The sequence below is a fragment of the Pan paniscus genome, chromosome 6 (assembly GCF_029289425.2).
Source record: "Pan paniscus chromosome 6, NHGRI_mPanPan1-v2.0_pri, whole genome shotgun sequence".
Lineage (NCBI taxonomy): Eukaryota > Metazoa > Chordata > Mammalia > Primates > Hominidae > Pan > Pan paniscus.
The window spans coordinates 180592247-180604941 of NC_073255.2; the positions used below are offsets into that span (position 1 = coordinate 180592247).

At 39.1% G+C, this 12695-nt stretch overlaps 1 protein-coding gene across 1 annotated transcript; it reads left to right on the top strand.

Annotated features, from left to right (window-relative positions):
* The first annotated feature begins 1128 nt into the window (after nt 1–1128).
* On the top strand, nt 1129–6896 carry LOC100978817 (olfactory receptor 2F2). Its single transcript, XM_008973975.4, is given in 2 exon segments — nt 1129–6172; nt 6175–6896. Coding segments are annotated over 2 exon segments (951 nt in total). The 5' UTR covers nt 1129–5943.
* The last annotated feature ends 5799 nt before the right edge of the window (nt 6897–12695 follow it).

Sequence of the window (12695 nt, forward strand, 5' to 3'; positions counted from 1 at the left end):
GCAAAAGGTCTTCTCCCCAAAAGAACTGTATAGTTTTTATAATGAGCAAGTGGGAGCTGATCAAGAGCAAGATAAACCAGAGGATGCTAGGAGGGGGAATAATGAAAGAATATGCTATGGAAGTTATCAAGGGCATGAAATGAAAGGTCAACCAATTATCATCAGTAAATGATGAGCACTAAAGTGATTCAGTCATTAGTGTAGCAACTTTAGATCTTCAGTGCATTAGATTTCACCAACATATCTTTCAATTAACCAATATTTATCCATATTTTACAGATGAAGAAATATGAAGTGCGTAAAGGCTAAGTAGCTTGTTCCAGGTCTCAAGAAGCAGAAAGGGATGTGGATTGTTTGGCTCTGAGGCTCATGCTTTTTCTAGGATGTGATGCTGTCAATCAGTCATAGTGAGACAAAGGCTGTAGTAGAGAGATGTGCAGAGTGGGTGAGAAGAGCATATGAGTCATGGGCTTGCATGTTCTCCAGGCAGCTGTCATAGTGCAGCAGAGGAACAAATTTTGTGATAACAATTTGTTCTGTGTCTTTTACTCCACTTGCCAGGTCAGCTCTTTGAGGACAGGGAAATGTCATATTCACCTTGAAATCTCAGCATCTAGTAAAAATGGCACTTCATAGTTGTTTGCCAAATTAATTGAAAATGAAATACCTGCTTTGGAGGCAGATCTGCTATATAGTCAACAAAGGTTTCCAGATGTGTTTTTTCTTTTATGCTAGAAAGCTTAAGCAGCCATTTTCCTACCATCTTTTTTCTGAGACCATATGCAAAGGCTTTCTTAGAAAAATAAAAAGAGTGAGTAGGAATAAACAGAACAATAGAAAAATAAAAATAACAAGATATATTTACCACTCCCCTTCCTCTTTTGCCAAAGATTGAAAGAGCCTAAATCCTCAGTAAGACCCAAAGTTCCCAGGAACTTCAAATAGTATAAGTTAACTCCAAGACTTTAAATATATTAACAGTTTTGCTTCCTTTTTCAAAAAGTCTGAACTTGAGGGGATGTAAGGGGAAAACTTGTTTGTTACTTTGTCTCCCCCAGAGTAGAGGTCATATTACCGCTAATACCTGTACTGCTAGAGTACTACTACCTAACATACCTTTCACCAACGTACCTTTCAATTAACCAAGATTCATCCATATTTTACAGATAAAGAAATATGAAGTGCATAAAGGCTAAGTAGCTTGTTCCAGGTCTCAAGAAGCAGAAAGGGTTGTGGATTGTTTGGCTCTGAGGCTCAGTTTATGAAGAGGTTTCTCCATGAGTTATCTATATTTGAGCTTATATATCCTAGTGAGTTATGTAATATTATCCCATTTTGAATATAAAAAATTAAGTTTATAACCCAAATCACACACCTGGTAAGTCATAAGAAACAAGATTCACATCCAGATTCTCTAATACTCTATCTTTCCGTTGTTACTATACATCTGTCTCTTCAGAATCTTTTTTGGTAATTTATTTATACATTTCATCATGTTTTATGTAGTAGATATATGCAGGGTAGATATATATGCAAGGTAGATATTTGAACCATGTTTATATTCATTGTTTATTATTTTACCTACCATCCTTCCTCACCTGGATACTGTACAGAAGGATGTTCAGTGCGCATTTGAAAAGAAGCTGTATTCTGCTGCTGTTGGATGGAATGCTCTGTATATGTTTGTTAGGTCTATTTGGTCTAAAGTGTTTTTCATGTCTAATGTTTCCTCATTAATTTTCTGTCTAAATGATTCTTCCATTGTTGAACATAGTGTATTGAAGTCCCCTACTGTTATTGTGTTGCCATCTATCTCTCACTTCAGATCCTTTAATATTTGTTTTATTTATTTAAGTGCTCCAATGTTGGGTGCATATATATTTATAATATTTATATCTTCTTGATGAATTGATCCTTTTATCATTATATAATGCTTTTCTTTGTCTTTTTTTTTTTTTTTTTTTTTTTTTGAGATGGAGTCTCGCGCTCTCACCAAGGCTGGAGTGCAATGGCGCAATCTGGGCTCACTGCAATCTCCGCCTCCCAGGCTCAAGTGATTTTCCTGCTTCAGCCTCCTGAGTAGCTGGGATTACAGGCACATGCCACTGTGCCCAGCTAATGTTTGTATTTTTAGTAGAGATGGGGTTTCACCATGTTGCCCAGGCTCGTCTTGAGCTCCTGATCTCAGGTGATCCACCCGCCTCGGCCTCCCAGAGTGCTGGGATTACAGGCGTGAGCCACCGCACCTGGCCTTCTTTTTTTTTATAGTTTTGACTTAAAATCTATTCTTCTGATATATGTATAGCTACCCTTGCTGTATTTTGTTTTCTATTTGTGTGGATTATCTTTTCTCATCTCTTCCCTTTCAGTCCATGTGTATCCTTAAAAGTGAGCAGAGTCTCTTGTAGGCAGCGTATAGTCGAGTCTTCTTTTTTTTTTAAATCCATTTAGCTACTCTATGTCTTTTTTATTGGAGAATTTAGTCCATTTTCATTTGAAGTAATTATTGATAGGTATGACTTACTACTACCATTTGTTAATTGTTTTCTGGTTTTTGTTTTTTTCTGATTCTACTTTTTTTTTTTTCTTCCTCTCTCTCTTGCTGTCTTCCTTTGTGGTTTGATGATTTTCTGCAGTGGTATGTTTTGAATCAATTCTATTTTTGTTTTGTGCTTTGACTAAATATTTTTGCTTTGTGGTTACCAAGATGCTTACATAAAATATCTTACAGTTAAAACAGCCTATTTCAAGCTGATAACAACTTAACTTTGATTGCATCCAAAAACTACACTTTTAGTCCCCCAGCCACATTTTATGTTTTTGATATTGAAATTTACCATTACTTTTTTTTTTTTTTTGATACCATGTTTTGCTCTTGTCATCCAGGCTGGAGTACAATGGTATGATCTCAGCTCACTGCAACCTCTGCCTCCTGGGTTCAAGCAATTCTCCTCCTGTGCCAGCCTTCCAAGTAGCTGGGTTTACAGGTGCCTGCCACCACGCCCAGCTAATTTTTGTATTTTTAGTAGAGACAGGGTTTCCCCATGTTGGCCAGGCTGGTCTCAAACTCCTGACCCTCAAATGATCCACATGCCTCGGCCTCCCAAAGTGTTGGGATTACAGACGTCAGCCACTATGCCCGGCCCAGAATTTACCATTGCTTTTAATGTGTATCTTTCAATAACTTATTTTAGCTGTAGTTGTTATTAGTAATTTTGTCTTTTAATACTTGTACTAGGGATATAATTGCTTTATACACCATCATTACAGTCCTAGAGTATTCTGAGTATGGCTCTGTTTTACTTATATTACTGAATTTTCTATTTTTGTAAGTTATATGTTATTAATTAGTAATATTTTGCTTCAGATTGAATAACTTTCTTTAATAATTCTTATAAGGCAGGCCTAGTGGTGATGAGCTCCCTTAGCCTTTGTTTGTCTGGGAAAGTTTTTATTTCTTTTTCATTTCTGAAATGCAGGTATTTCTGGGTAAAGTATTTTTGATTGGCAAGTTTTTTACTTTCAGCATTTTGACTATATCATCCCAATCTTTCCTGGCCTGCAGGATTTCTGCTGAGAAATCTGCTAAGAGTTGTATTGAAACTCCTTTGTATGTGATGTGTTTCTTATCTCTTGATCCTCTTAGAATCCTTTTTTTTTGTCTTTGAGTTTCGATAGTTTGATTATTATGTGTTTTGCTGAACTCCTTTTTGGGTTGAATTTGATTGGCGATCTTTGAACTTCTTGTGCCTGGATGTTGGTTTCTGTCTACAGATTAGGGAATTTTTCAGCCATTATTTCTTTAAATATGGTTTTTGCCCCTTTTTCTCCTTCTTCTCCTTCTGCAACTCCTATTATATAAAGGATTGGTCTCCCATAATTCCTCTGGGTTTTTTTCATTCTTTTTCATTCTTTTGTCTGTTTGCCCCTCTGACTGGATAATTTCAAATGTTCTTTCAGCTCACTGATATTTCTTCTGCTTGAGTCTGCCATTGAAACTTTTAATTGAATTTTTCAATCCAGTCTTTTTATTCTTCATCTCTAGGATTTCTATTTGGTTCTTTTTTATTGTTTCTATTTATTTGTAAAACTCCTCATCTTGTTTGTGTATTTTTTTTCCAAAATTTTTAAAATTTCTATTGGTACTTTTTTTTTAACTTAAGAGGATTATTCTGAATTTTTTGTCACCCCATAAATCTCCATTTCTTTAGGGTCCATTATTAGCACTTTATTAGTTTCTTTTGGAGGTGTCATAACTCCCCAGTGCTTTGTAATCCTTGTGTCTTTGCATTGTTATCTTTTCATTTGAAGAGATACCCCCTCCTTCTGGCCTTTACAGGTGTTCTTTGGCAGGGCTAGACCTATACTATTTAGTGTAGCCTGTAATTCTTCAAGGGCCAGCTAGTAATGGCCCTGGGCAAGCAAAGCTAACTGTGGATTTTCTACCTGCCTGGGATGCTGTCTTTGCTCTGATATTGGCTGGGGCTATTGACTGGGCCCTGCTGTCTGGCAAGACCACTGGCTGAGCTCTGTTATCACACAGAGCTACTGACTGGGTACTGCAATGGCTTCTGGTCAGACTAGTCACAGAATTTATTCCCTGGCTGGAAAATTATGCTTTCTGGGATTTGCGGTTGGGCAGGGCTGTAGGCTGAACTCCAAAGTTAGGAGAAGTTGCTGCTTAGAATGATTGAGGCCAGAGGCTACACTCAGAAAAACACAATTGATGGTTGCTTCCCTGTTAAGGTGGAGCTTCCTTGTAGGGTTTCTTCCCTTTAAGATGGGCTTTTGGCTGAATTGAGTTTGACTTCCCAAGTCAAACAGTTCTAGACCTCATGCTTCTCTGAAAGGCATGTAGATGTCCTTGATGGGGCCTTTTAGCTGAGTAGAGCCATGGATTGACTTCCTGGGTTAAGCAGGTCTACCTCATGTGTGTTTCTGAAATGGGTGGAGGTGTGTATCTCCTTGTCTTGGCAGAGGTCACTGGTGTGGGCTCTAAGACTGGACATGGGGACTAGCTATCTAAGGCCTCAAGCTAGGTTGTACTCCCCACCATGCTTCTGAAGATGACCAGCTTAGCTTTGTAAATGAACTATGAAGTTGACTAGTGTCTCAGATTGGGCACCACAGCTAGCAAGAACACAGAGGTAACGCCATGATCTGTGTGCTGGTCACTAAGACCTCTGCCTCCTTTCTTTGTTTCTACTTGACACCAGGTAGTCTAGCTATGCTGTTACCCCCAGTGTTCTCCATGAGATAAGCCCAGAGTGGGATTTCTGAGAAGCATCTTGGAAAACTAGAGATGCTGAATAACTGCCTCTAGTTTTCTTTTCCTCCTGTAAAAACCATGGGCCCAGGAAAATCCTCTTTGTCTGGTGTTGTGTTGACTTTGGCAGGAGGCAAGGTGGCAGGGTTGAAGTGAAACTATGCTTCTTAGCCTTCTAATTCAATTTTCATTCCACGTACCTTGTGGTTGTCTCACGTTAGTGTCCAAGTAGTGGAGTTTTAAAAGAGATATTCTGGTCTGGGGATAGTTGCTAGTTGAATGTTCTGTGGAGAAGAGTAGAGCCTGGGACTTTCTATTCTTCCTTTTTGCTGACATCATCAGAAAACAAACTCCCTGCCCTGGATACTGAGGTAAGCTAGTAAAGAGGTAAAGCTTCCAAAAGTTGCACTGCATTATCTACAGGCTTTAACTGGCTTATTTGAGTCCACATCATGTCCTTATGAAAGCACTACTGTCTCTCTAATGCAAAGTAAATATAGTGTATGTTGGAAACAAACCTGTCATCTTGGCCTTGTGAATTATCTAAAATATTTGGCCAAGGCTGGAATGTCGTATACAGTATGCATTCCTAAGAAGTTATTCTTATGATTCTTTGATTCAACAGCTTCTGTTTTTTTCTGACTCTTTCTGCAGATTAATATTCCTCACATTTTTAAATGGAAATAGATAACCAGACGTGGGTGAGAGAATTTATTCTCCTTGGCTTATCCAGTGACTGGTGCACTCAGATATCCCTGTTTTCCCTGTTCTTGGTCACATACCTCATGACAGTGCTGGGGAACTGTCTCATTGTCCTTCTGATCAGACTGGACAGCCGACTCCACACTCCCATGTATTTCTTTCTCACCAACCTCTCCCTTGTTGATGTCTCCTATGCCACAAGCATAGTCCCCAGCTGCTGGCACATTTTCTTGCAGAACATAAAGCCATCCCATTCCAGAGCTGTGCAGCCCAGTTATTTTTCTCCCTGGCCTTGGGTGGGATTGAGTTTGTTCTCCTGGCAGTGATGGCCTATGACCGCCATGTGGCTGTGTCTGACCACCTGCGATACTTGGCCATCATGCATGGAGGGCTGTGTGCTAGGTTGGCCATCACATCCTGGGTCAGTGGCTCCATCAACTCTCTTGTGCAGACTGCTATCACCTTTCAGCTGCCCATGTGCACTAACAAGTTTATTGATCACATATCCTGTGAACTCCTAGCTGTGGTCAGGCTGGCTTGTGTGGACACCTCCTCCAGTGAGGCTGCCATCATGGTGTCTAGCATTGTTCTTCTGATGACACCTTTCTGCCTGGTTCTTTTGTCCTACATCTGGATCATCTCCACCATCCTAAAGATCCAGTCCAGAGAAGGAAGAAAGAAAGCCTTCCACACGTGTGCCTCTCACCTCACGGTGGTTGCCCTGTGCTATGGCACAACGATTTTCACTTACATCCAGCCCCACTCTGGTCCCTCAGTCCTTCAAGAGAAGCTGATCTCTGTCTTCTATGCCATTGTTATGCCTCTGCTGAACCCTGTGATTTATAGTCTAAGGAATAAAGAGGTGAAGGGGGCCTGGCATAAACTATTAGAGTAATTCTCTGGGTTAACATCCAAGCTGGGAACTTGACTCATGAACATTACTTTGCGAAGAAGCTTTGCCTCATTTTTCTCCACCCAGCTCAGATATGGCAGGGATAAACTATGTTGCTCTGGCAACCGGGAAGGAGATGATGTAACATGTACTGGGGATGTTATGTAGGAGGCTGAGTGGTTGAGTTGGATGGGGTGTGGGATGTGGGGATAATTTTATATCCCAGCAGTATGATTAGTGGAGTTAGCTACTGCTGTAACAGAACCTTCCACAATTTCTCAATCTCCACTCTTATGTTCTGATAAAAACTGAAAAAAAGTACTACTTACTGTTTTGGTTTGTCACATTATTTATAACCGTAGACCTATTCATACATCTTACCTTGGACCAGTGGTTCTTATTTATTGACATTTTGTAAAGGTTGTAGTGTTTGCATTGAAAACAAAATGCATTTTCACATTTGAAGACTCACTGAAAATAATTGGTTGTTTATGTAGCCACATACAGTAATTATGAGTCAACATTCCGAGAAGGATGTTGTTTGTCAAGGCTTATTAAAATGATTTTGTGCAGGACCTTCTAAATGTGAACAAAATGTCTTTCTCTGAGTGCTGGAGGTAATTCAGTGAAGAAATATCAACGAAAGTTCTTATTTTGCCCTGATAGGGTTAAAAAATGGTTGTTTGTAATGAAGACTATTATTAGCCAAGGAAAATTTAAGTTTCAGGCACTACTTCACAGCACTCAGTTTGAGAGAAATTTTACTGTATAAGAGGTATCATTTAACATATTAAAATTGTCCAATCTCAGGAAAATTCACAAACTCCATTTTTTAATGTTTAGAAACAAAATAAGCAATAAATTATGAGATAATTTATAAAACATCAAAGACATAGTTAATCTAAGAAATGACACTCTTCAGCCAATACCAATGAAAGAGAAGACAATTTTAACATGAATTTTGAGGAGTCAGGATAGATGCCTCACCTGTGCAAATGTTACCTTCAAGCTTCCATATTAAGGACTTTTCTTATTTCTTCTCACACATACAGTAGGGCACTAGTCAACTTTCTAAACCTAGTCATCTGAGCTCGAGAGTGGGCCTCACTGCTGCTAAAATTTATAAATAATACAAAAGAAGAACAAACAAATATATAAGGTAAAGAAGGGGAAAGAGGAGAAAAATTATGATAGTAGCTGATCATCTCACTTGCTTGAAGTAACCTAAGTCGTTTCTCTTGTTTCAGTAAGTTAATTTTCTGTTCTTCCATTGGTGACCACGTTGTCACAGATCCTCAGGTGTTTATGAAGGTTCATATAATCCAAAGCCCTTTTGAAATATCAGTTTTACCTTAATTACTATTCTATCTTAAATTTTGCAAGGTAGGCAAGCATCCCCAAAAATGTCAATGGCAGCAAACTAAAATTTCTATTGGTGTTAACTTAAGCATTATCAATGGAGTGTCTAGTACGTGTCAGTGACAATGAATGGTTCTGGAGACTCTGTAGTGAATATGATACAATTCTGGGTTGCATAGCAGGGATGATGGATAATGAAGCAATTATAAAGTAATGTTGTAAATATTACAGATAGAGTAAGCCTATCAGGGGTGTCACAGAAGTCTTCCTGTTAAAAGAAAACAACATAAAATGTCTAGATTGAGACCAGGAAAGTGAGAGCAAGTTATCCAGATGAAAAGGAACTGGAGGAAATGAAAAACCTGAGCCAAAGTGCAGAGGGCGAGACTTGAGTATCCAGAAATATCTGGAAGCTGCACTTGTAGGGCAGAGAAGAGTGAGGAAGTAGTGAGAAGTAGTGAGGATGAAGTGGATGGGTAGGTATGCATTGGTTCATGGCGGGCACTGAATGCCACATTATCTTTCAACTATATCCTAATAGCAATGGGAAGTCAGTAATGATTTTTTTTTTTTGACAGACTTTTGCTGTGTCTCCCAGGCTAGAGTGTAGTGGCGCGATCTCGGCTCACTGGAACCTCCGCCTCCTAGGTTCACGCCATTCTCCTGCCTCAGCCTCCCTAGTAGCTGGGACTGCAGTTGCCTGCCACCACGCCAAGCTAATTTTTTGTATTTTTAGTAGAGATGGGATTTCACAGTGTTAGCCAGGATGGTCTCGATCTCCTGACCTCGTGATCCACCTGCCTAGGCCTCCCAAAGTGCTGGGATTACAGGCGTGAGCCACTGCGCCCGGCCAGAAGTCAGTAATGATTTTTAAGCAGAAGAATGGCTTGATAAATTTTACATTTCTGAAATATCACTGGCAAATGAGATAGAGGAATAAAAAATTGGAAGCAAGAAGTCAATCTAGTGGGCTGCTCCATTAATGCCATTTAGACACTAGAGGAATCTGAACTAAGGGTGTGACAGTGGTCTTAGGCCTGCAGGGCTGAGCTCAGCAGGCTGGGTGAGCATAGACAGGTCAGCTCATGGTAAATATCAAATGGAAAAATGTGGAGATCACTGAGTTTTGAAGCATAGGTGCAGATAAAAGGGGAAATTGCATCATTATCATTATAGTAAAAATTTCAAGGCTGGTTACCCAGACATTAGGCCTTGATGACCTAGTTCACTAATTAGAAAAGTTATTGCTGTATACAGTGTAATGTTGAAGATACTGACATGAATGACTCACTCTGTGTGGGCTTCAAGGATCATTGACTTATGATGAGCTTTAATGAAATACAACGTGTCCCCTGCCTATATTTCAACCTATTCTTTGCACTACTTGTTTCTTGGATCAAGAGCAAACCAAGTTAGAAGGAAACTGGATCTCCAATCTGGATCAGATTCTGTGGTCTGGTCTGTTGAGGCTTAAGACCATGTGCTCCTGCTGAGTCCTCATAAGATGACTCCTGTAGACAGGGAGTTAAGAAGTGTGAAGTGTATGGTGTCAAGATGGAACAGACACTACCCAGGCCTTATCCCTCCCTGTGCAGGGAAGTAGGTTGGGTTCCACAGACTTTCCTGAGAGATGGACTGGTCTGGGGCCTCCATGGCTGGGCTGGAAGGCTGGGTGGGTCACCATAGTGTCTGCCTCTCGGTCCTTTTCTTCTGAGTTATGAAATGAATAAAGATATAGCCAAAAAACCTTCAAGAAGGGAATGGATCCCTTCTGCTCTAGTGATCAAGAAAGCATAGATGTGTCTAGAAGAACTGGTTAGATAATTTTATATAAGGAGATACAGGAGGGAAGAATTTTATAAGTGGCAGAATGAGTATCAGTCAAATCTTAATAGTGAGAAATCATAGGTGTATGTAAGGGTGTAAATTTTCTAAAACTAAGGTTATGCAGAGAATTGAATTATCAGGCTAAATGTTTCCAAATGCGTATTCATTAGCCTGAATCCTAGACTTCTTACTATTCTGGGCTTTCCTCTAAGGGGCTTGAAAATTCTAAATACGCCTCTTAAATTGTAGAGGTCTGAAATAAACACATGACTTCAAGTGTGACCTGATCTGATCAGTGTCTAATTCTGTGGCAGGGACTGGCTAGTTGCTAATTGGACTCATTGTTTTCTTCTCCTTGGTACAGAATTAGACTAAATATGAGCCTATTTCCGAAGGCAGCTATGGCCACGGGACAAAGTTTTTTTTTTTTTTTTTGAGACGGAGTCTCACTCTGTCGCCCAGACTGGAGTGCAGTGGCGCGATCTCGGCTCACTGCAAGCTCCGCCTCCCGGGTTCACGCCATTCTCCTGCCTCAGCCTCCTGAGTAGCTGGGACTACAGGCGCCCGCCACGCGCCTGGCTAATTTTTTTTTTTTTTTTTTTGTATTTTTAGTAGAGACGGGGTTTCACCGTGGTCTCGATCTCCTGACCTCGTGATCCACCCACCTCGGCCTCCCAAAGTGCTGGGATTACAGGCGCGAACCACCGCGCCCGGCCCACGGGACCAAGTTCTAACCACTGGAGCATGCATACACAGAAAATATGCCACCTCCAGGCCTGGCCGGTTGAAACCTCCTGAGCGCCAGCCTCTGGTGCTTATTGTCTTGCTCTGAAATCATCTCAATCTCGGGAATCTAGAACAGGGTGGGCCTGGGCAGTAGAAGAGTCACTGGTGGAGAAGGTGTGGGTCCCGAGTCACTGACAGGACGAGAGTTTCCCAAAAGAACCACTTCACCAGAGTCACCTACATAAAAATGTTGTGTAAATGAGAAAGAAAGTTTTATTGTGCTAATTGATGGTTATTTTGGAATTGCTTATTTCAGCAATTAGCCTACTGAAGAACACACAAAGATTTTTCTTAATATAATCATTTCAGAAATATCCTTAGGATATCTATTTAGCACTGTACTTCTTATAAATTACAAATGCTTTTTGTCTTAGAGTAACTCACAATGTTATCTATTTCTTATAACCTGGACTTTGTAAGTACTATAAATGTGTTTAGATGGCTTTAGATTTTCAACTTTTAAAGTGAATAACCAGTACCAAGAATGCTCAATCAAAAAGCTTCAAGTCTTTATGGTATAAACTGATGTTGAACCAACACTGCAAAGTCCGTAATTTGCATTTGACTTTTTTGAGCCTAAATGCTATGCTACTATTAATAAATAATAAGGAATACTTTTTTATATTGTATTCTTTATTAAGGTATAATTTATATACTGTGAAATTCACCCTTTTTTATTCTCAGTTCTGTAAGTTTTGAAAAATGCATGTAATTGCATAAACACCACCACAATCAGGATATATGAGTTTCATTTCCCCAAACATACCTTTGTGTTCCTTTGTGCTCAATTTATTTTCTTGGACATCACCCACTGGTGATCACTAATTAGATTTCTGTCTTTATATGCTTGCCTATGCAAAATATCATATACATGAAATAGTATAGCATGTAGCTTCTTTACTCTGACTTTTTTCCTTGCATAATGCATTAAGTTGCACTCATGATGTTACAAGTTACAGTAGATCATTCTTTTTTATTGCTGACTAATATTCTATTGTATGCATGCACAATATGTCAATTTGCTATTTTGAAGTACATTTGCATTGTTTCTACATTTTATAATTGTGACCAAAACTATTGTAAACATTCGAGTACAGATTTTTAGGTAAACATACGTGTTTATTTCAATTGGGTAAGATGAAATCTCCCATAGGAGTTGTATGGCTAGGCTATATGCCAAGAGCATGTCTATGTTCATAAGAAAGTGCTGAACTATTTTTAAATGTGATTGTACCCTTTGCATTTGCATCCATACTATCATATATTAGTTATTCCACATCATTTTCCACATTTACTATTGGTAGTTATTTATTATATTATTTTATTTCTAATTGACAATACTTGCATATATTTATGAGGTACAATGTGATGTTTTGATATATGCATATATTGTGAAGTAATTAGATCAAGGTAATTAACATATCCGTCCCCTCATACACTTATTTTTTGTGATGATAACACTTAAAATTTATGCTCTTAGCAATTTTGAAATATGCAACACATCATTATTAATTATAGTAATTATGCTGTGCAATAGATCTCAAAATGTATTCCTTCTGTCCATTGAAAACTTTTTACCCTTTCACCAATATCTCCTTGTTTCCCTCTGTACCCTACCCCCACCACAACCTCTGGTAACCATCATTATACTCTCTACTTCTATGAGTTCAACTTTTTAAAGATTTTTTTCAAAACTTTTATTTTAGGTTTGGTGGTACATGTGAAAGTTTGTTACATAGGTAAACACATGTCACGGGGATTTGTTGTACATATTATTTCATCACCCAGGTATTAAGCCCCAGTACCCAATAGTTATCTTTTCTGCTCCTCTTCCTCCTCCCGTCCTCTCCTCTCAAGGAGACC